The sequence below is a fragment of the Malaclemys terrapin genome, chromosome 5 (assembly GCF_027887155.1).
Source record: "Malaclemys terrapin pileata isolate rMalTer1 chromosome 5, rMalTer1.hap1, whole genome shotgun sequence".
Lineage (NCBI taxonomy): Eukaryota > Metazoa > Chordata > Testudines > Emydidae > Malaclemys > Malaclemys terrapin.
The window spans coordinates 48,689,118-48,714,199 of NC_071509.1; the positions used below are offsets into that span (position 1 = coordinate 48,689,118).

Here is a 25,082-nt window from a genome sequence, read left to right on the forward strand (position 1 = left end):
TTGCACAGGAAGGCTAGGAAGTTAAAAATGGTACAAGAAATGAAAAATAGTGAGTCTGTCCTACAGATCACCAGAGAGAGGGGCTGATTGGAAATCTCACAAAAAATGCAGCCAAGTAGCCTGTGTGTGTTGGGAGCAAGTTGGATAGAAGAAGGAGAGGGGAGTGAAGGCTATGAAGAGGAACATATGGTCTTGTATAGCATTAGCAGAATTTGATACTTATGTTTAATAGCAGATACTAAAACATGGTTAAAAAAAGGCAGCAGATTTCCAGGTGGAATTTCATTTCCCAAAACTGTATCTTTCAATTACTAATTTCAAATACTTTTTAAAAAGATATAGGTAATAGTGTAGATATACATCAACAATTGAAATATATATCAAATATTGGAAAGCCAGGAAACATTAATACACCAAAACAAAAACCCTCTGTCTTTGGTGATGGTTTGGCCATTCATATTGTTGTTTTGTCTAAGATGTCTAAGATAGCATGAGCCAAATCTTCAGCTTGTATACATATAGCATACTCCACTGAAGTCAATGGAGTTATATTAGTTTATATCAGCTGAGGATCTAGCACCATATATTTTGTCAATTATCCAATGATAGTTTTAGATATGGAAAAACTAAGCCAACTGTGGTTTAAACAGCAGAGTTATTTTATAGATAGACAGTCAAAAATTAGCTGGCTGGATATATATGATTTAAAATTTCACTACAGCATAAAGTTGCCTAGGCATACGGTGTTAAAAATGACAAAAGCCATACATCAAAGGATTCATAGGTGGCATGCACAAATCAGGGTATCTTTCCACTGAAGAGCATTTTAAAAAAAAACTTTGTGGAACCATAAATAGATCAACTCCTGTAGACAGTAAGTCTGTTAAGAGACAATTGCCCAGATTCTCAGCGGTGGCTGAGAAGAGCACAATGTTACTTGGGAGAGGGATGCAAAGGTGACATTGCCATTCTGGGCCAGTTCTAGTTGAATCCCTGAAAGCTGCTTTAGCATGTGCCAACTGTCCAAAGGTTCCCTTAGAGACACTTCCTTTCCTTTTCTCTCCCAGCCACACCCCTTGCACCAGCCATGGGAAGGGGGAGTGGCATAGGATCTGCTATTCCGCACCACATAACTGGAAGATCCTCATATACTGCGGTAATCTTCCTATAAGTGGATATGACAAGTTTTGCGTTACTTTACAATAGCTGTGATGTGAGGCAAAGCAACTGCAATGCAAGATCTGGAACAATAAGAATAAAAATGGAACAATAAGTTTCATCTACTGTGAAATACCCAAATGTCTGTACAGAGAATGTTAAGATATAAGAGAATGAGAATGTAAACTGATATTTGTTCAGTACTGTGTATGTTTATAGGGCCATGTGAAATTATAAAATAACAGTGATTAATGATACTAATACGCATATGGATTCTAAAGCTAAGTACATTTCAATGCAAAGCACAATACAACTGACACGCTTACTAAAGTAGTATTTAGACATCTGCTTACTCATTGTTTACATATATATATATATATATATATATATATATATATATATATATATATATATATATATATATATATATATATGTATATATATAAGCAAACATCAAATATGTGGATAATAAATCAGCTATCATACATAATGCTGACAGAAACAAAAAACATTAAAAATCCACCTTTCCTTATTAAGAAAAGTAAATTGAAAAACTGTATTCTGTTAGCTCAATTCAAAGAGGGGCTTGAGCTGTAAAAGCTGAGGGGGTTTCCAGAGCTGAGCAAAGATTGGTACTGCTGACCTGACCTGAGATTAGAGCATCATGGGAGACATACTGTCATCGGAGAAAAACTACAGTGAGAATTGTATACAATATGCATATAGAAGCCATACAAGTTGTTTGGATTCAGTGATCTAGAAGTTTAGAATCCTTACCCCAAATTTTGACAAATTTACATATATGGATACAGGTTATATGCACATCTGCACCTGTGAATCTTAGTAAGCCTCATTCACCACCACCCTTTTCTCTCCCTCACCACACCAAGCCAAGAGATTCTACTGACTGTGGCATGTTCCTCTTAGACATCATTGCACTCCAGCTGCTAAGCAAAGCTGTCAAGCAAAGCTTCAGGAATTGGCTCACTCTCAATGTCTCTTCAGTTCACAAACCCATCCTGAGCCAAAACGTGGAGGGTTCACATAGCTCTAGAAATAGATGGTGAGTTGCTGTGTGGGACAGTTATTATTTATTATGTATTTCTTGTGTGTCTTACCTGTAACTATATTTACTTTTTAAGAGCAGGTTTAGGGCACTACACCATATAGATATATTTATTTAGATTTGTCCATTTTTCATACATGTGTTTCAACTCCTCCTGTAGATGATTCCACCAGTGTGTGTCAATAAGACTAGTTACATGTGTAAACTGAAGTACAATCCTAAAGCATATGCAGGATCAGGCCCTTACTCCCTACAACTAATACAAATAGCTACAGTACCTCTCTCCAAGTATCACTCTTTATTTATACTGGTCACTTTACATTCATTAAATAGAACACTTAATTCAATAATATCCAGTTTCAAATACAATTAAGTGATGCACTATTAGGTGTTACATTTTTCAGCATAGGAATAATGAATGCCTATGGTAATGTACTTTCTGACCAAGTGTGTTTAATGTACATTGTATGATACTTTAACTGAATTTTAACAGAACAAGTTTCTGTTCTTTAAAAGGTGTAAAAAGGAAAAGTAACTGAAATCCTGTGTCACATTCCCAATGCACCAAACTACAAAGCATCCTATACTAGGACAAATAAAGGACAATGCTTTGTAATCTATATCAGGGCATTTATACCTTACCAGCCACAGGGAAATGAGCCTCACCAACCTTTACAAATGAAGTATTGCTTCTTAGTGATTATGATTTAGGAATAAAAATGGCATTTAAAAATTGATATTTAAAAGTAACCATCAGCAAGTACTACAGATCAAAGTAACGAATGGTGCAATAAGATGAGAAAAAACAAGCCTTACAACTGCCCATGCCATTCACTGTGCCTAGTGAAGCAATGTTTGATGTACCGTGTGAATCTTTGACGTATCCAGTGCTTTTGCTACCTTATTAAAAATAATGGTGCTATGCTTCAAAGTATGGCTGTTAGCTTGCTGTAACTGGAGCCTTCAATGGATAACTAGCAAGAGTCACATAGAAGTTACACAAGCTAAAAATTCAAGTTCAGGAATAATAAGGAAATGAAACTGTAAGACTGAAGTATAATTACAGGAATGTATTCTAGTCAGAAGTTCTACAACCAAAAATCCTTTAATATACTTTAAAAGTTGAATAAATAGTGTCATCTTGATTGACATTCAAGAAAAAATAACAAATACCACACTAAAATAGAAGCAGATCCAAAACTGTTACCTAAATATTAAAGATGTGGGAGTCAGCCAAGATAGAGATTTTTCTTTTTTATACACTTTTCATCAAAACCATGCAAGCAAAAAGTTTTTCCCCCAATCATTATGTGCACTTTCCATTAGTGAGTAACTATACAATCTCATTAAAGTGGCCCCTGTCTTTATTACCACATTCTCTCTCCATTATTTGTTTCCCCTCCATAGTATCGTGTGTGAAACTAGATTCTGAATACTTTGGGGCAGGGATCACATGTGGTTTATCTGTGCTGTGAAGTGCCTAGAATGCCTTTTGGCTCTGTAAAATAACTGTATTTCCTAACTATGGAACTTTTCCCGCATTCCTTCAGTGCGAGTATGCATTGATTTTAATGGGAGTTTTGGATTAACAAAAATTACAGGATCCAGCTCTATTTTATGTAACGGTGGTATAAAAGAAGTATTGGAAGCTTGTCATGCCTCTCTTCAATCACCATAACATGCCTCTTGCATGGCCTCTCCAAAACTGAAAAGCAAGGGATTGCCACAGTTCCACTGCATGCAGGAAAGGACAGGGAAAGTCTTTGCTCGGGAACTTGTATCACCTGCACACTTTGGAGCAGTGCTACACAAAAACTCACTCCATGGAGAGAGACAGGGCAGAGTCCATAGACTAGACTCATAGCTGATTCCACTACTTCGAACTGGTACTAGTAGACATAACGTGGCTCTGTACCTGGCTCCTGTCTGGGAGGAGAAGGAAAGGATTCCATCATCTGAAACCCCTATGTGGATCTACGCAAAGCCCAAGTAAATGGGCTTGCATCGGGATGAGAATTGGAAACTCATTGTGTGATCTGGGCCTAAGTTCTATGTTGATAGAACCTGTGCCTCAGCAGAATTTACCGCTGTAACCAGGGCATTGGTCATTCAAAATGCTCTTAGTCATATCTTGTGTGGCTACTGTATGATGTCAAAGACTAGACAGGTTTGTACCTGTACTGTACATGGAAAATATTTACTCAAGCACCTGGTGTCTATAGATACTCACAGACCATATGGTGTCTGAAAACACCCTTTAGGCACAAGAGAATGATTATCATGTCCACACCTTTTAAAATTTATGTAGAACTTCAGTAAATTAAATCCTGGCAGCCACACCTACAAAATGGTGCAATCAAAGACAAATTCTACCAGCTATCTCATATACACTTACAGCCTCTTTTTTCATGCAAGTATAAATGTGTTCATCAGGTAGAAGTGGGGGACAAAGACTAAAATCAGAAAGGTAATTGGTTTGCTCTTCAAAATATGCATCCTTCTATCAAACTAGTTCAGAAACAGTGGTTCATGTGACATACTACTTCAGTGTTATATTCTGTTACAAAAAAGCTGTTTCTGACTATATTGTGTCATATGACCAGATTAAATAATAGAAGGACACCACAACTTTCTAAAATAAGTTAATTATAAATATTGTCATGGATTATGCCTTCCTATGTTAGTGGTTTTACAATAATGTCTTTAAAATATTACAAACTCCCCTCCCCCACCATCCCCCTTTTGCTTACACTAATTGCTTATACAGTAGAAATAATGAAACTGATGATATACAAACTGTTGTCAAAATGTACAAACTAGAAAAGAGACAGAAGTTATTTTGCTCTAATCTCTTTAGGGTAGTAATATAATGTGTTACATGTAACAATAAGTATATATAAAGAGAAGAGGTGCTTGGTGTTTCTTGTGGTCAATGATCAGCCCATTTTCATTGGCACTAAATACCAAAAACACTTTAAAAGGCTTTAGAAGATAGGGTACTACCATCCTTTTCAGAGGCTATAACAACATCTTATCAATTCAAATATGGATTGTACACTTCAAAGCTACAAAGTATTTTTTTAAAAGCATCCTCCAAACATCAATCTATCTGCAGAATATTAGCACCCAAAACTTGGAGATGTACTGGCTGAAAAAAAAAACTGTAGAATTTTGGGTGTTTAACTTGAAATCAGTAGTTGAAAGAAAAATCTGCTTCCCTGTAACTCCTTCCTAACAGAAGTGAAGTCAGCCACTCACTGCATAGCAGAGGCTGACAAAAAAGCCAGCAGATGCCCTGAGAGTACAGAGTGGAGCCTTGTCTTCAAATCAGCACATTAGAGTCTTCCCTCATATTGAACTCAACCTAACCCAGGAGCAGAGATATCCTGTTTACCTAATCATGGCCTGGAGTATGGAGTGACGATGAATGAGATGTTTGTGTAAAAAGAGGGAGAATGGAGAAACTAGGAGAGTGAAACTAAGCATTTTATTGGTTTTAGGATAGAAGGAAAGAGAGAAAAAGAGGCATGAAAGAAGAACAGTGGCAGATAAAGAGAGAAAAGGTAGTAACAATTAAAAAAAAATCAAGATTATTATATTTTATTTTATTTATGCCCGATAAAACATTATGGGAGACATTACAGCAACTCAGATAAAGTTGTGTAAATATACTTGCAATGTAATGTCCATGGGTGGGTCACTGGAGGTGGGGATCAAACCTGAGACCTTTGGACCTGAAACAATGAGCCTCTGTTGTCTGCACTGAAAGGTAAGGTTATAGCAGGCTCATCAACCTCAGCCACCAATAGAGGGAGACAAAGCACCACAGAGCAGATGTGCGTTACATACTTGTGTATTTGAATCCTAGTAAAATCACCTTCCCTAATAAGCGTGCAACACTTGATAGCAAAGAGAATTCCACGAATATTTACAAGAACTAACTGAATATGAAACACTGGTGTTTACAACAGGATATGGAATGTGATGCCTTATGGATGTCTTTGCAAAAACACTGGACCTCTTTATAATCATTTAAGGTAACCATTTATAAAAAGCTCAGAAACATCTAACACTGCAATGTGCACATTCTTTACCTTTTTAAGTACTCACATGCTGTATGAATGCAAGAGTTTGTCTGATGCTGGACAGGTGTGCTTGAGGGTAGAGGGTACAATGAGCTGACCTCATCCATGCATAGGGGCCAGACACAATCTCTGTCCTCAAGTTCATGGGAGTGCAAGGATTGCTAACAGCTCATCCTATTAGGAGCAACAGCTAACAGAGAGGACTCTTTTGCAGGGGATGGCATACGCTGACTCCTTTTTAAGCTGCCAATATTTTTCATGAGAAACTACACATATTGTAAAAGTAAAATAATACAAATAGTTTAAGAAACTGCATACAACCAATATCAATCAAGAATGCTGTTAATTCAGTCTTTTACAAAATAGTTCCTTTTAAATGTGATGGATCAGTTCTTCAGCTGGTGTACATCAGCATACCCCCTTGAAGTCAATTGAGATACACCAACATATACCAATAGGAGAAGGCCTGGTGAGACTAAGTAAGAGTTGTAAGAACAGCCAAAAAATGCAGTTTCATATTTCCCCCGCTTTCCATCCCTATGAAAATTACTCCATAAAACTATTGTTAATTCACAAATGCCAGCTCAACTCTTATTTTTCTTCATTAATTAAGATTTGAACTGGTGAATACTAAAATATTGGGCTAGATCCTTAGCTAGTGTAAATCAGCAAAGCTCCATTGACTTTAGTGAACTACCCTGATTTATCTCAGCTGAAAAGCTGATGCATTATATTTGGTAGGTCATGGCATTTTTTTTTTATTAATTACCATTTTTGGTGATGGATTTTAATAAGAAAACTATTCTCAAAGTACAGAGAATCTTCAGCTTCTGTCATAATGGTATCATAATTCAATATAAAAACATAACATAAATGTTCTTTAACACTACGGGGCACATTATACTTGGATGAAAGTTAGAGGAGTTAAAGGCATTAATCTGAATAAAGATAGTGATATTTCTTATTTATCCAAATATATTTTTCAGTCAATCAGGACTTACCATGTTGATTGGATCAACGGGGCCAATGCTGTTAACATAGACATCTGTTTCAATTACCGTAGTTCTCACTAAACAAAAGAGTAGCCATAATAATTACATATGTAATCAACTCTATATACTGTATGCTGTTAATGTAACCTATGCTATTTATTGAAATAAGAATAAAAGTGATCCTCTTATCAAATACAGAAGAGGTAGTCATTGCATAAGATTGGCTTTTGATCACTGTGCACAGAATCACATGAAACATAACTCCCTTTTTTCATTGTCATTAAATTACAATCTTCGACATGAATCTTTGTTTCATACTGGAAAATTTACCTTTGTCTGATATGTTTTGTAACTATATGAAGCAGTGATGGAAAAAGGTCAGGTGGAGGAAGAAAATAAAAAAATTCATCTGCCAAAATAAAATTTGAATCATAAACAGAAAGAAGAAAATGTTTGGAAAAATCATATGTACAGCAATCCATCAGGTCTAGGAGTAAACATATCTACATACTGCACAGAGAAAAATCTCAGTGTAATTTGTCAATTCTCATTGAAGATGTGTAGGAAAAATAAAATGGCTTTTAGCCAGGTTTCTTCAAACTATGTAATTATATTCCAATGAAAGCATACCTGAAGATGCATTAATAATTCGTATCAACTAGATCAATATGTCACTTCATAGACAAAATTTAGAACTCTTAAAATATTTAACATTTAAATGACTTTCATTTCATAATACAAGGAAGACAGTCTAATGTGTTCAACAAAAAACTAGCTTCTTTAAAGAGATCATCTTCCAACAGAGGAAGGATAGAATTGCCTTCAATTTATTTGGATAGTCTCTTAAAATACCTGTCTGCCTTATAAAAGTCTTCTGTTGTATAGGTGTCACAGGATGGATGCAGTACCTTCCCCCGGCTGGTTTATAGGAGGGGAATTTGAGAGAGAGAGGCCAGGACTCAGCAATAGAATTATTGTTTTTAAAAACATTGTTACTATGAATTTTTCCTTTTTCTACTTCATATTGCAGAGCGTGAAGATATACATGAAGGGAAGAGGACATGTCATGCAGCACCTCACAACAGGGCAGGAAGAATTAAGGTTGTCTCATTGTCCCTAGCCAAGAGGACCGGGCAGAATAAAAATGTGGTGGGTATGGGCTGGAAGATTTTAAAAATGAAGCCCCTTTGTCCCTCTGCTGATTTATGGGCAGAAAGAGAAAAGAGTCACAAGGAAAGTATTTAATATAGAATTAATTTTTTTCCGCTTTCTCATTGACCCAAGTAGAGTTCTATTTTCTCAGTTCCAAAGAACATTTGAGGTCATATGACATGGCTGTACAGAGGTGATGAAGAGCTGCTGAGATACTGTGGGCACACTTGTGGTCTCTAGAATGGGCCTCTCCTAGTTTGGGAGAGATCCATGATATAACCAATTGTTTCTCACACTCAAGGGTCCTCATGTGAGGTACCACAAGGTTCCATCTGTCTACCTACACCTGTTCAACGCGTTCAGGGTGCTGTTAAATGGGCCAGGAGGGTGAAATCCTGGCTCCACTGAAATCATTGGCAAAGCTCCCATTTCAGCTGATCCAGCAGAATAGATAACCTAATCTCAGAATGAGATCAGAGTTTAGATGACATCAGGATGGAGGATGCCCAATTCGGACGAGACAGAAGTAAAGTTGGCAGGTGGGGGAAAACATCTATAAGAATTAGTGAACACTCTAATGGCTTCTGACTGGGTGAGTGTGCCCCCCTTTCATACTGCAGATTTGCATTTTGAGGGTCCTTGTGAATCTCCTGTTGCTCATGCATGCCCCTTTAGTAGCTGGACCCTGTGTCTAGTAAAGGGAAGTGTCATTTTTTCCTTTGCATCTAGGCAGTGCCTGTCTAGAACAGGTCAAAAATGGGGGTGAAGGGAACAGAGACTGGAGTGGGGAGTGATGAAAACAGTGAACATCTTTATTTTTTCCATTTTATTTCACATTGGAAGCTCTGAAAATGTCAGCCATCTCAATCCATGTTTTTGTCACTTTGAGAACTGACCATGCATGGTGTGACATTACACTCCATATGTTTTATGGAAATATGCTTATGGGTGTGAATATGAGGTAACTGGAATATGCTTTATGCAAAAGGTCTCTTGTACGGTCTCATAACAAAAGTTATAACCTACTGAATATATCCATCCTAATTGTATGCATGTATCATTCTTGTATCTGAAGCTAGAAATATGAAGTATAACTCTGAGGTCCTATTGTAATTATGCAAAGTATGGGCCATTAATGATGGTTTAGAATCTTGATGGCTCGCATTGACTAGGACAACTGGTTGTAAATGGTTTATTTACCTGCATGCCTTCCTGTGTACCTGTGGGCCAACCCAGGAAGAATGGAGACTAGGGGTCTTACAGTGACATGTGACCATGTTACATGATATTGGAATCCATCTTAACCCTTGTTCTCTTCCATTGATGAGGTGGGGGTGGGGACAAGCACAGACAAAAGATTCCCACCTTGTGCCAAAGCTCTAAAAGGGGATGGAGTAGGACGAAGGGGGCTGCCAGTCATGAGAACACCCCTGCTTACCACCTGAGATGTCTGCTGGACAACTAACAAGGACTGTACCAGGGGAAAGGATTGGGCCCAGAGTAGAAAGAGGTCTAATCTGTGAAAAAAAGCTTATTGGAACATCTCTGAGGGTGAGATATTACCTGTAATCAGTTTCTTCATGTATTAGGCTTAGACTTGCATGTTTTGTTTTATTTTGCTTTGTGACTTTCTTTGTTCTGGCCGTTATTACTTGAAACCACTTAAATCCTACTTTTTATACTTAATAAAATCACCTTTGTTTATTAATAAACCCAGAGTAAGTGATTAATATCTGAGGGAGCAAACAGCTGTGCATATCTCTTTATCAGTGTTATAGAGGGCAGACAATTTATGAATTTACCCTGTATAAGCTTTATACAGAATAAAACGGATTTATTTGGGGTTTGGCTCCCATTGGGAACTAGGTGACCTGCTGAGTTGTTTTCAGTTAAGTCTGCAGTTTTGGGGGCGTGGACCAGACCCTGGGTCTGTGTTGCAGCAGGCTAGCGTGTCTGGCTCAACAAGGCAGGTTCTGGAAGTCCCAAGCTGGCAGGGAAAACGGGTGCAGAGGTAATTCCAGCCCATCAGGTGACAGTACCAAGGGAGTCTCTGTGACCAAACCCGTCACACATGGGACTAAGGATGAAACTACATGGATCACTGTAAACTCAGAAGGGCCAAATGAACCAAAAAAAATCCCTGGAACAAACAAACAAAAAGCAAGGCAAGGCATTACCGCACTTTCACTTTATTGATTTCCTAATATATACAGATTAATAATAAAAACCTTCCACAAGGTAATGTCTGTATGTAATTTGGATTTATACAATCTTGTTTCCATGTAGAAACCAGCAGTAGTATGCTTAGAACAGAATATGGTTTTAGAATAGCATCTTCATGCTCCAAGCATGTCAAAGTACATACAACAAATAAGTTAGTAATAATGAACATATAAACAAACCAAGTGGCTATAAAGCAGTTAGCAAAGCTCATGAATATTGGAATGAGAGGGACAGAAAAAGACTGGCTACACAATGGTGTTCTCTCTTTTTAAATTTCAAAATTGTCATAGGATTCTCAACTTTCATCTAGACAGTCACCAGAAACAGGCAGAAAAGGGAACCCAGTGTCTCAGTCAAAGGATTCTACTTTTAACAGCACAGCATTCCCCCTTGTTCTCACATGCTGAAATGCTGCGTTAACATCAGGAAGAGACCGAATCCTGCTCTGGTATTTGAACCCATGAGCTTCAGGCTCAGAGACAAAAATGTTCCTACTATAAATGAGTCAAATTAATTCAACAGCAAAAATTCTTCAGTGGGATATTATTACTTTGAAAATTAAGGATAATCCCAGTCAAGTAACTGTTCTGCAAGTCTTGAGACATTGAAATCAACACCAGATTTTATCAACATAATTGGAATGGAGTATAGGATGAGTGCATTATTGACTGATTTTGTTTCTTTCTCTGTTAAATGTTTACTGCATTTCAATAAGTAGCAGGACAGGAGTTGAAGGTATAGATTGTATTTCTTTGTATGGGCCAAATTTTGAGGCCTGTGAAGCATAGGGCTACAAGCTTTCCTGGTTCTGGAGAGAAGTAACACAGGAAACAGTATGATAACCTATGCTTTATTCAGGGACAAAAGTTTGTGAAAAAAAGATTCTCAGAAACAGAAAGGTAATGTGACTTATGAATAAGGCACTGGTGTGGGAGTCTGGAAACCTAGATTCCAATCCTGGCCCTACCAGTGACCTTGGACAAGTCATTTCACCTTTTTGTGCCTCTGTTTCCCTTCTCAGACTTTGTCTCATCTATTTATACCAGTGGTTTTCAACCTGTGGTCCATGAACCCTTGGGGGCCGCAAACTATATTTGATTTCCAAAGGGTTCTGGACCCCCCATTTGAAATATTTTAGGGGTTCAGAAATGAAAAAAGGTTGAAAACCACTGATTCGAACTGTAAACTCTTCAGGTAAAGGCCACCTCTTTCTGTGTGTTTGTACAAAGTCTAAAACAAAGGAGCCTTGATCCATAAGAACATAAGAATGGCCATACTGGGTCAGACCAAAGGTCCATCTAGCCCAGTATCCTGTCTTCCAACAGTGGCCAATGAGATGTGCCCCAGAGGGAATGAACAGAATCGGTAATCATCAAGTGATCCATCCCCTGTCACCCAGCTTCTGGCAAACAGAGGCTAGGAACACCATCCCTGCCCATCCTGGCTAATAGCCATTGATGAACCTATCCTCCATGAATGTATCTAGTTCTTTTTTGAACCCTGTTATAGTCTTGGCCTTAACAACATCCTCTGGCAAAGAGCTCCACAGGTTGACTGTGCATTGTGCTGTCATTAATTTCATTTGGTGACCCCTAGTTCTTGTGTTATGAAAAGCAGTAATAACACTTCCCTATTTACTTTCTCCACACCAGTCATGATTTTATAGACCTCTATCATATCCCCCCTTAGTCGTCTATTTTCCAAGATGAAAAGTCCCAATCTTATTAAGCTCTCATCATATGGAAGCTGTTCCATATGTTGTCATTTTTGTTGTCCTTTTTGGAACCTTTTCCAATTCCAATTTCTTTTTTTTTTTAGATGGGGCACACGGTATTCAAAATTTATATACAGTCAATATGATATTTCCTGTTTTATTATCTATCCCTTTCTTAATGATTCCCAACATTCTGTTAGCTTTTTTGACTGCTGCTACACATTGAGTGGATGTTTTCAGAGAACTATCCACAATGACTCCAAGATCTCTTTCTTGAGTGGTAACAGCTAATTTAGATCCCATCATTTTATATGTGTAGTTGGGATTATGTTTTCCAGTGTGCATTACTTTGCATTTATCAGTACTGAATTTCATCAGCCATTTTGTTGCCCAGTCACCCAGTTTTGTGAGATCATTTTGTAGCTCTTCGCAGACTGCCTGGGACTTAACTATCTTGAGTAGCTTTGCATCATCTGCAAATTTTGCCATCTCACTATTTACCCCTTTTTCCAGATCATTTATGAATACATTGAATAGGACAGGTCCAAGTACAGGCCCCTGGGGGACACCACTATTTACTTCTCTCCACTGTGAAAACTGACCATTTTTTCCTACCCTTTGTTTCCTATCTTTTAACCAGTTACCGATCCATGAGAGGACCTTCCCTATTATCCCGTGACAGTTTACTTTGCTTAAGAGCCTTTGATGAGGGACCTTGTCAAAAGCTTTCTGAAAATTTCAGTACATTATATCCATTAGATCCCCTCTGCCCACATGCTTGTTGACCCTCTCAAAGAATTCTAGTAGATTGGTGAGGCATGATTTCCCTTTACAAAAACCATGTTGACTCTTCCCCAACCAATTATGTTCATCTATATGTCTGACAATTTTATTCTTTACTATAGTTTCAACCAGTTTGCCCAGTACTGAAGTCAGGCTTACCAGCCAATAATTGTTGGGATCATCTCTGGAGCCCTTTTTAAAAACTGGCATCACATTAGCTAGCCTCCAGACATTTGGTACAGAAGCTAGTAGGTTATAAACTACAGTTAGTAGTTCTGCAATTTCACATTTCAGTTCCTTCAGACCACTTGGGTGAATACCATCTGGACCGGATGACTTATTACTGTTTATCAGTTTGTTCCAAAACCTCCTCTAATGACACCTCAGTCTGAGACAGTTCCTCATATTTGTCATCTAAGAAGAATGGCTCAGGTTTTGGAATTTTCCTCACATCCTCAGCCATGAAGACTGATGCAAAGAATTCATTTAGTTTCTTTGCAATGGCCTTATCTTCCCTGAGTGTTCCTTTAGCATCTCTATCGTCCAGTGGCCCCACTTGCTGTTTAGCAGGCTTCCTGCTTCTGATGTACTTAAAAAAATGTTATTACTTTTTGAGTCTTTGGCTAGCTGTTCTTCAAATTCTTTTTTGGCCTTTCTAATTACCAGTATGTTTTTACACTTCACTTGCCAGAGTTTATGCTCCTTTTTATTTTCCTCACTAGGATTTAACTTCCACATTTTAAGAGATGCTTTTTTTGCCTCTCACTGCTTCTTTTACTTTGTTGTTTAGCCATGGTGGCACTTTTTTAGTTCTCTTACTATGTTTTTTAATTTGGTGTATACATGTAAGTTGAGCCTCTATTATGGTGTCTTAAAAAGTTTCCATGCAGCTTGCAATGATTTCACTTTTATAGACTCATAGGCTCTAAGGTCAGAAGGGACCATTATGATCATCTAGTCTGACCTCCCGCATGATGTGGGCCACAAAAGCTGACCCACCCACTCCTGGAAGAATTCTCTCCCTTGACTCAGCTGTTGAAGTCCCCAAATCATGATTTAAAGACTTCAAATCGCTGAGAATCCTCCAGCAAGCGACCCCTGCCCCATGCTGTGGAGGAAGGCAAAAAAACTCCAGGGCCTCTGCCAATCTACCCTGGAGGAAAATTCCTTCCCGACCCCAAATATGGCGATCAGCTGAACCCTGAGCATGCGGGCAAGATTCTCTAGCCAGACCCTCTGGAAAAGTTCTCTGTAGTAACTTTTAATATCCCATCATTGACCATTGTTACTAAATACCAGCGATTGCACGTTATTGACCTATTGACTAAAATCACTTTATCCCATCAAACCATCCCCTCCATAAATTTATCAAGCTTAATCTTAAAGCCAGAGAGGCTTTGGCACTGTACTTCTTAATTTCTGTTTAACTAACTTCCTTATTTTTGTGTATTAAATTAAAGCTACTGTGTTGGGCAGCTGTGGTGTTTTCCCCGCCACAGGGATGTTACATTTAATTATATTATGGACACTATTACCAAGCTGTCCAGCTATATTCACCTCTTGGATCAGATCCTGTACTCCACTCAGGACTAAATCTAGAATTGCTTCTCCTTTTGTGGGTTCCGGGACTAGCTGCTCCAAGAAGCAGTCATTTAAGGTGTCAAGAAACTTTATTTCTGCATCCCATCCTGAGGTGACATTTACCCAGTCAATATGGGGATAGTTGAAATCCCCCATTATTGCTGATTTTTTTATTTTTATAGTCTCTCTAATCTCCCTGAGCATTTCACAGTCACTATCACTATCCAGGTCAGTTGGTCGCTAGTATATCCTTACTGATATATTCTTATTATTTGAGCACGGAATTACTATCCATAGAGATTCTATGGTACATTTTGGTTCATTTAAGATTTTTACTTCATTTGCTTCTATACTTTCTTTCACATATAGTTCCACTCCCTCACCAGCATGACCTGTTGTGTCCTTCCGATATATTTTGTTCCCTGGTATTACGGTGTTCCATGATTAGATACAAATAAGTAGTAACAGTGAGTTGAGTTAAACCTGTTCATGAAACAGATTGCATTGTGTTATCTCCGACAGGACTAAAAATACTGGGTAGAAACATTTGAATAAATATTTGCAGATTTCAGGGTAGATTTCTGACAGTCAATGAGAGCTCTGTATGTGGAATACCTTCTTATCAGAGGTATCACATTTAAAATAGCAAAATGAAAAAACAAACTTGGAATTGCAGTAATTTGTTACCTATTTGATACTGCCTTAAAAATTAAATACTTTACATAGTACAAAAAACAGATATATACAATTTCTATTGTACTTGCTATAAAAAAGTTGAAAGTTATTTTCACACATTCCATGTTATTTACATTCTGTTTATCTAGCTTGATACATTAATTATGAACAGTTGACTTTTAAACAGCTACTTGCCACCATTTCATTAAAGCCCATGCAATGTCTGCATTCTCTGGTTCATATTTTCTATTTACTATATGTGAGATGAACTTACCTCCAATATCTGGCCGAAGTTTACTGTCATAGCCTTGAAGTAAAGAGTCCAGTATGTGAGTGACATCTCCACCATGAATCTTTGGTGCAAGTACCCATGTTTTGTTCACTGTTAGATCTTCATCATCCTCATCATCTGCTTTATCAGCACTAAGCGTGGTTCAATGAAACATGAGGGAAGAAAAACAGTGAAACAAATGCACACTGCATGAAGAATGAAATGATAAAAAGAGTAAATATGGCAGCCTAGTTATTATGTAGAATAAAGATTTGAACATATTCTGGTGCCAGCACATAGTTACACTAATTGATATATTTTATTGCTTATTTTTATGGCAGCACAGAGAACCTAATATCTCATCCACGTGAGAAATGTGTCAAGAAGAGTGTTTGCCATTCAGAAACAATAACTCAGATCACAAATAAAGTGAAGTTGAATGAAGTCTTGACAGCAATTTTACTGTTAGTTTGATTTTTTGTAAGCTTTTCCCAATTTAATTGTTGTATTTAAATCACTATCTTAATGTTTCTAAGGGGTGTTGAATCATGAGAGTAGGTGTCTCTCAGAAATCAAGACCATCACCTTAATGTCGCCATCTCTCCTAGTGCCCAGTGACATCATTCCCAAACCAAGATTTCCCATATGGTAATACTTGGTTCAAGCCTCAGAATGTTCTAAAACCAAATACATTTATTTTATTTAGTCCAGATAATGAGAAAGGATTCCTAATGTATGCATTTTTTATGACTAAATGTTCATAGTTAGGAACTAAAATTTGTGTCAGTTTCATTAGTTTATTTGCATTTAAACATATGGCAGCAAGAGTGCTATTATTTATTTTAGTTCCAATTATTTATCAGGACATTTTATCAAGATCGAAGAAATACACAAGGAAAACAATTACATGCCCATTTATTATCTACCCTTCAATTAGATAAGAAGCAATTTATAATTTATCACTGAGTCAGAAGAAAAATGGTAGTGGCTTATTGTGTCTATTGTGTCTATTGACCCACTCAGATGATCTCCAAAAGGGCAAAAGTTGCCTAGAAGTAATTTTCTCTCCATTTGAATCAAATGAGTGTGGACTTAAATATTTCTCCATTGCTAACATTTGCAATCTATGTTACTCATCCACCTATTTCAAGGAAATTGCTGTGGGCTTCTAATCAAACAAAGTGCATCAAACTGATAGTAGTAACTATAGTGTTGTTGTAGCCATTTTGATCCCAAGATATTAGAGAGATACGGTGAGTGAGGTAATATCTTTTATTGGAAGAGCTTTGTGTAAGCTCGAAAATTTGTCTCGCTTACCAACAGAAATTGGTCCATTAAAAGATATTACCGCACCCACCTTCTCTCAGCAGTAACTACGGGAGTCATACAATGTATCTTGACAAAGAGACAATGGCTACCATTAATTATAATAGAGCATATGGAACCCATAAAAGTCATAGTTACAATGATAAGATAAGCAAAGGTATTTAGGCAACAAAAAGGAATTATATTATTATCCTTGGAAGAAGTTGCACATCAATACTGTTTAAAAAAAAATTACAGCTTTCCATTGTACTCCTAGGGTAAGATTTTTCAGAAGTGCCTAAGGATACATCTACATTGCATTTTAAAACCCATGGCAGCAAGTCTCAGAGACCTGGCCTTCAGACATGGGTTCATGGGGCTTGTGTTATGGCACTAAAAACAACAGGGTTAACCTTACAGCTTGGGCTGGAGCTCATTCTCTGAACCCCAACACCCTGCCTGAGCTTCAAAGCCAGAGCTCCAGCCCAAACTTGAAATCTACACCGCTGTTTTTAGCATTGTGGCAGAAGCCTGTAGACCCAAGCTCTGAGAGTCGCTGCTGCAGGTTTTAAAATGTAGTGTAGACGTATTCTAGTGACTAATGATCACAAGTCTCACTGAAAGTCACTTAGGTGATTTGGAAAATCCCACCTTTAGTTTTAAAAAGTTTTACTTTCCTATAATGAATTAATGCCATTAAGATGTGTTATTATAAATGACTACAAAAGTCAATGCATATTTTTAATCATTAAGAGGGAATCTTCAAAATTCTTAAGCCTAAATGTCTAAACTAACTTAAAAGTGTTATGCACATATAAATCAAGCCCTCTTGATTCTATTTCATCAAAATAAAATAAAAAAGAAACAATTCTACATGGAGAAAACTTTAAGCCTATAGAGTCAAGTATCCAAAGAAGTCGGGAAATGACACTGCAAGAATATGAATGATTAAACTTAATTCTGCTCCTTTGTATAGATACCCCAAATTAGTCTTTAATCAGATGATCTCCTACAATTTCTCAAAATACATAATTAGGGCTGGTTGAAAAAATTCTATCAAAACTGTTTTTTTCCAATTGAAAATTGGGATTAAAACTAAACTATTTTTTTCACAGAAAGTGTTGGCTTTGGGTCGATGATTAATATTAGTTTGGTTTTGTCTCTCACTTTGGGAGGTGGAAAGACTTTTCTGTCTCATGTAGTGCCCCTAGAGGGAAGACTGGGCTACTAGGGTGACATGCTGGATGTCCAGGTGGTCAGGGGGAGCCCAGCAGTGTTATCTTCCCCTCCCTGCTACAACAACTATGGCTGCTCAGTCTGTTCCTGGGGGGTCACATTGCAGTACATGTTGCTGCTGCAGTTGTGAGGACATGGCCTTAGAACGTTCATGGTGTTTGGCTTACTGCCAAAATTAAAGCAGGCACAAGAGGGAAATTCCTATTTTCAGTGGTTTAGAATTAAGCCAAAGCTGAATGGATTTTCATGGAATGAGCAAAAGGCACCTCTCTGATCCCAGGGCTTGCCTCCTGGGAAAGATCAAAGGGCTACAGCAAACAACTGAGGTGTTAATAACTATTCAAAAAGTTGTAAGAATCTTTTATAATAGAAAGTGTTGGGCAACCTAGATATAGGGTTCACTGCCAGCTCCCCCTGTAATAGTGTGGAAATCACTTTAGTTCCTTAGATTTGAAAGGCATTGCATAACACTTAACATCTTTACAGTACTGTACAGACATTATACAAATATCAGCTATTAAATATTTAAAGATTCCCATTAGTGGAATTCCATACTGAACACTAAAATGAGTATTAACAGAAGTCTCGCAACTGTACATTCATCTTTTCAGAACTACCAATTGCTATTATTTTATGTTTTGTCCCTGTTTTTACCTACTTGGTTACTCTAATCACTGCTTAAATTTAGTAAGAGCGTATGGGCTCTGTACTCTTTTTGCTTTTTTCCTTGAGGATAATGAGTAGCTAGACTGAATTTACAACAAATGTACATTGGAAGGAGACATCACTGCTGTGGAGCAAGCCTTTTCCTCTTCTTTTTTATTTAAAGGGTCCAGCCCTGCAACTGTGACTCAGTGCAGTTACCAAAGACTCACTAAAACCAGCAGGGCTCCATGGAGGTGCAGGGATCTGCCCAAGTGGAGTCACTTTAAGGATCGGGGCTTTTTCATTAAATTCTGAAGGAATAGACGAAGTGGATATGATCATGTCTCCTTTTAGTGACCTTCCCACACCAAAGTTAAGAGCTACCGACTCATAGCTAAAGGAGTTATGTCTTTAGCTCAAGGAAGGGGTATTTTTGTTCATTTTCTTGTGTGGCTATATTTTTTCTATGGCATAGAGATGAAACTGTTGAATTAAAGGCTATAGCTTGAATATCTGGCAAGGGCAGACTTGGGATAGAAACCTTTTTATTACTGTGCCATAATAAAAATAAATTATTGATACTCATGTATATTAAAGCCACCCTTCACTCCCATCTTCTGCCACAATCCTTACCACTAGAACTTTATCCATTCCTAAAACCAATGGAGAGAGGACAATTTTACTTTTTTATGTATATTTATTTTCTTCCAGTTTCAGTCACAGAATATTTCAGTACTTCCACTGCATGACATCTCTTTCCTCCTGTGTATTACGGGAAGTGTAAAGTAATGGAAAATAAATGTGATTTGTCTCAACAAGACCACTCTCTATGAAGCCTTTGGAGAATATTTGTAGGCACTAAGATTAAGAATGAATTTGATAAGACTCTCAAACATTAAAAATTTACTGTTCCGTGGCACTACACTAATTATCACCCATTATACTTCAGATACTGAGTTTGACTTCACTATGAATTCTTTTAAAATAAAAATAAATTTGAAGGAGCATAAATAAGTCTCACCATAAATAAAAAGAAATTTCATTTCTAAACAGAGGTTTTTATTACAGTAGCTATGATGATAAACTGAACAGTAACTACATATATATGGTTAACTGTAATTAGACAAAAAGTGCCCTAATTTGCTCTATACCCTCCAACTAATTAGAGACATTACCATGACTAATAAATCCCTGAGCATAAGTGACTAACGACTGAATAAGTCTTTTCAGCATCAGGCAGCATGTTCATCTTTAGACTTTAATATCATAGGTCTTTGTTCTACTTTTAATATGAGGGGAAATAATCAGATTAACTTTAAGTTGTAATTAACATCTGTCAGGTTATGCAATGAATTATAAAAAATGAAGCAGTGATATTGCTCTTTCTGCCGGATGCAGCATATGTAAGGTTAGGTACCAACCAGGGATTATATGCACACTATAAATGTAAGTGCCTAAATGCAATCAATGATCATAAAGATTAAATGTTCTAAATAAAATGACCTCAGAGTTTTCATAAATGAATTAAATGATTAATTGTGGTTGATAAGACATTTTATTTCTGGATAATGGGAACTAATAATGCACAAGCCACAGGGGAGTATACAGTGTTCGCTATGACTTTATGAACTTGGAGACTTTGCTTTCCTTCCTAACACAGAATAATACTTATAATAAAAAGCTATGATGAGACGTCAGTAAGGTGGTCATAACTGGGTCAACATTTCAGGTCAACGCTCTTGTAAAAGAGCTGAAATTTGCACCCACCTTTACTATTGCTTTGAACAGAACTACTAGAATTGCACTTACCTTTAGTCAAAGCCCATTGTTAACCCCTTCATTGCTCTGAGTAGAACCTCAGAGTTACAAATACCTTGGAAATGGAGGTTGTTTGTAACTCTGAACAAAACGTTATGGTTGTTCTTTCAAAAGTTTACAACTGAACATTGACTTAATACAGCTTTGAAACTTTACTGTGCAGAAGACAAATGCTGCTTTTAACCATCTTAATTTAAATTAAACAAGCACAGAAACAGTTTCCTTACTTTGTAAAAAAAAAGTTTTTTTTTTAAAAACTTTCCCCTTTTTTGTCAGTAGTTTACATTTAACAACGTACTGTACTCTTTTTTTTTGCTGCTGCCTGCTTGTGTACTTCTGGTTCCAAATGAGGTGTGTGGTTGACCGGTCAGTTTGTAACTCTGGTGTTGTAACTCTGAGGCTCTACTGTACTTCAGTGCCTATTAACTGTCTACTGAAGTCACTACATTGGTATTCATGACACATCCCCTATTCCACCTCCATATACCTGGGACATTTGATACTGGTTAGATATGAATGAACCAAGGACAAAGTTGAAAACAAAAGGAACAGTTTGCGTGATCAACAGACAGCAGAGTACTGCTACATTAAGAAGACCCAGTCTTGGTTCTGTTTCTTTGCTCTATAGGCTGACAGAGCCCTGATATGGCCAGAACCCAAATATATTTAACAGAACCTGGAAGTAAGTAACAGCAAGACTTGCTCCATGTGTGCTCTATCCTCCAAGGCCTTGTGTGAGTGTGAGATGTATCCACTAAATAAAAATCATTACAAGAACAAGATTCACAGGAGTAACAAATTAAGTTAACAAAATTAACAGCCCCCGTGTTCAACCCACACACTTTGTTACTCATTTATAGTCCCAGTAAGTAAAACCCTTCCATGCCGCACATAAGTGAGCCAATCACATAACACAAGCTATGAAAACCTAGTTATTCTTTTTTGGGCTTCCCACTGTGTTCTGTCTAGGCCTCCTGTGTAATCTAGACTGTATTAATTAGAATTTTGTCTTCCATTATTTTTTTCTTTTTAATTAAAAATGTGATTTTGCCTTTTTGCCTGGACAAAGTGATGCTTTCCTCATCTTTTTGTTAAGGCAAATAAACATCCTTTCTAATGATACAGTTTGGGATATTTTGCATAGACTTTGTCTTTATACAATAATGCTCTATTGATAAGCCTTCCAGATAAGGCTTCCAGCTCGTCAGACACCTGAACAGCCACTATCCTACTCCAGATGATTGAACATGGTCCTATACTATAAAGAAGTTCTTTTTCAAGGCCTGGTAATGAGGCTTCAGAAATTGGATGAATTGGCCAAAGTTCACATCATCAGTAGGACCTGATCCAAAGCCCATTAAGGGCAAATAAGAAACCAAAATGGACCAACTGTGCCTTCCATGGGTTAGAGAAAGGCTGGGAGTCCTGGATATACACAAATATTATTCATTTGTAAATGTGTATTATTTCATTGCAATGGGTACTTAATCCAGAGAACTCCCCACCTCTGTGGCTGCAATTGAAGAACTAACCATATTGGGGGCGGTGGGGGAGAGAGAGAGAGGCATTCTTAGAAAGTACATTAGAGTTGATCAATCAAAGACGATAGTTTGATTCAAAAAAGGGAGCATATACATGAGGTAATCTCTATGTTGCTTTTGATGTATTACCAACCCTCGTGTTCAAAAGACATGAGGTAGACCTCCATGTTTACTTCTCAGAAGGAACCCTATGCATTTTCTCCCATCCCTTGGGATGTGGGGTGGCTCCTCCTGTTCTCTACATTCCCCAACAGCCTCTTTACTCTACCTCATGTCCCTATATTCCTTTCAATTTGCCTCCAGCTTCCTCTATTCCATGCTCCCCACATTATCCTGCATCCCCTTATTCTGCTTTCTGTACACCATATTCCTTTGACTCCTCATAACTTCCTGCCCTATACCCTAAAACATTCCCTTTCCCCTGCTCCCACAGTCTCATTTCCTGATGGCAGCCTGGCTTTGGAAACAATGGAAGCCGGCAGCCTCACTTTCACCTGCAAAGAATAAAAGGACATGGAGGCCATTTTGCTGAGGGCAAACGCAATCTCCCATTATTGTCAATGTGATGACAACAACTCTGGTTAAAGCCAAAACTTCATGATCTTGAAGTTAGACATTCATGGAAACCCATTTAAAAGGAACCCCAAACATCACAAGTTGCAAGAGCGGACAATAATGGTTACATATTTTATGTTACGGGGGAATATGATGAAAAGCTAGGGTTAGATTTAAACACTAATCAGTGTGTCCTTGTATATGAATAAATAAAGGCCTTAGAAGTGCTTTGAATGTAACTAGCCTTTTTCTGCTCAAGACATGTAACTCCTAACAATCAGTTCTGCCACCCTTTTTCACATTGCCTCCCCAAGTGGATCCAGTGATTTCAAACAAGGCTGCTTGCAGACTGTCTATTCAATGTAAGAATCGGGCTCTAAGGCAGTAGAAAAAGGTAAAGGAAGAGGAAGTCTGAATATACTGTTAAAATATATTGTACACAGAAATCAGAGGCACTTTTATTGAGCAGGAGGAATGGTTGAGTTTTTAGAGGATATACTAGATACAAAAAATTGTTTAACATTAAATATTAAAAACTTTGTTTCAAAATCAAAAACACTCAGCTCCCTAATAGAAACCCATTCAGTTCTCTTTCAATCATTCTGTGTAATGAAATCCTTTGCCAATTTTTTTAAGTGCCCAGGCAATCAAGCTAGCAGTATCTTAATGGGTATGCCAAGGTGATCAAGCCCCTTCTAATTCATCACAGATTAGCAATATATCTTCAAAGGACATTCAAAATATTCTCCCACAAATAATAAGCTCAGCAATTTAAGTTTAGTCACAGTAAAATCTTCACTTGAAACAGTTTTCTTATATTTCTAGTTAAATGACCTTCAACATCTGTGATGCTTGCATAACAAAGTCTATCTGAACATAGGTAACTGAACTTTCAGTGCAACCAAACTTATCTCTGGGTACTTAACAAGGACATTGTCTGTCATCTCTTCCAGTAAATATTCACTGTTCCAGTTTCACTATTTCTTTCATAATATCTTGGTTGAATTTGTGAACAGTCACTCACTGAAGAATAGATTCTAAAAGATATTCCATTTAAATGATGTTCTGAGGAAGTTACACATTGCTCTCTCTTGCTTTAAATATATTTTTAGGTGGATACCATCTGTAATAAATTTTAAATTGACCTCTGATGGTTATTGTTGCTATTGGTTTAAGCAGCTTTAAAGCTTTAAACTGAATTTATCATTGGACCTAATGTACCAAAGCTATTCCATAACGAACGCTTCTTTTGTACCATGTATGTTCTGATTTCTCTTGAAAAGCTTTGTTCAGAAGCTGAAGTACCCAAACCAATTTAAAAGTTATTTGACGCCTTAACAATGTTGCCCATTTTACATAACTGTCCAGAAATCAGTTGAGTTTTTCACTTAACTAACTCTATTCAGAACCACATGCATTTTTTTATGCTGATTTCAAAACTGCTCAATTTTGTGATCCCAAAACAATTTACCTTGATTGGCAGAGGGATTTCAGATAGGCTGCTTTTGCATACAGGGCTTTTGCAAAACCTTTGTTTTTGCTTTTCCAGTATTTTGGATTTACAAAGGACAACACCTAGCTGTTCATGCATCCCCTTCTTTCATAATTTGAGATAAGGAATAAGATTCTCGTGTGACTAAAATAACATATGCTGAAAAGTAAACAAAGAGATAACAGCTGCCTTCCCCCCCCCCCACCCCCAAACCTGAACATTGTTTGGCCAATTACATTATCAGGGTCAGCTTAGGTTACTCTGTTATAGTCCCAAAAAGATATCAAAAAATGTAAGAAATATCTTTTCATATGGTTTCTGTGGCTTGGTTTAAAAAAAAAATCTTCCTGGAAAAGGTTTCATCATGAAAGACTATGCAAATGCTATCTTACTGAAGACTGCACATATCTTTTGTTCCATCACAGATGACAGCAGCAATGGTTTCTCACTCTACTCCATATTCACATGTCAATTCCCGCCACTGTAATCTTGTTGAAGATGTTTCAAGTAGTTTATTTTGGATGTAAAAACTTGTGTAGCTTGATAATTGTGACATCTACTTTTGCATTTTAGGCACACATCTACACCCATTGTGAGAAATTCACTGAAGTTGCCTGTCTCATTACCATGGGCCCTTAAAGCAAGTATTTGTCTAGCAAGGTACTTGAGAGTGCTCATTATTTTCAGCAAGGAAGCTCTTCCTTTCTCCTATTCAGATATTTTTAATGTTACCACACGAACATCAGTAGAATTCTTATTCTGATTGTGCCAAAGAACAGCTGGATATTGT

At 37.4% G+C, this 25,082-nt stretch overlaps 1 protein-coding gene across 1 annotated transcript in view; it reads right to left on the bottom strand.

The window, feature by feature from the left end:
• GABRG1 (gamma-aminobutyric acid type A receptor subunit gamma1) overlaps nucleotides 1-25,082 on the bottom strand; it is a 66,783-nt gene that overhangs the window by 31,532 nt on the left and 10,169 nt on the right. Inside the window, exons 2-3 of the mRNA XM_054030283.1 lie at nucleotides 15,704-15,852; nucleotides 7,311-7,378 (exon numbers count right to left, since the gene is read on the bottom strand). Of these exons, the coding sequence (XP_053886258.1) occupies nucleotides 7,311-7,378; nucleotides 15,704-15,852 (217 nt within the window). The remainder of the gene's footprint in view (nucleotides 1-7,310; nucleotides 7,379-15,703; nucleotides 15,853-25,082) is intronic.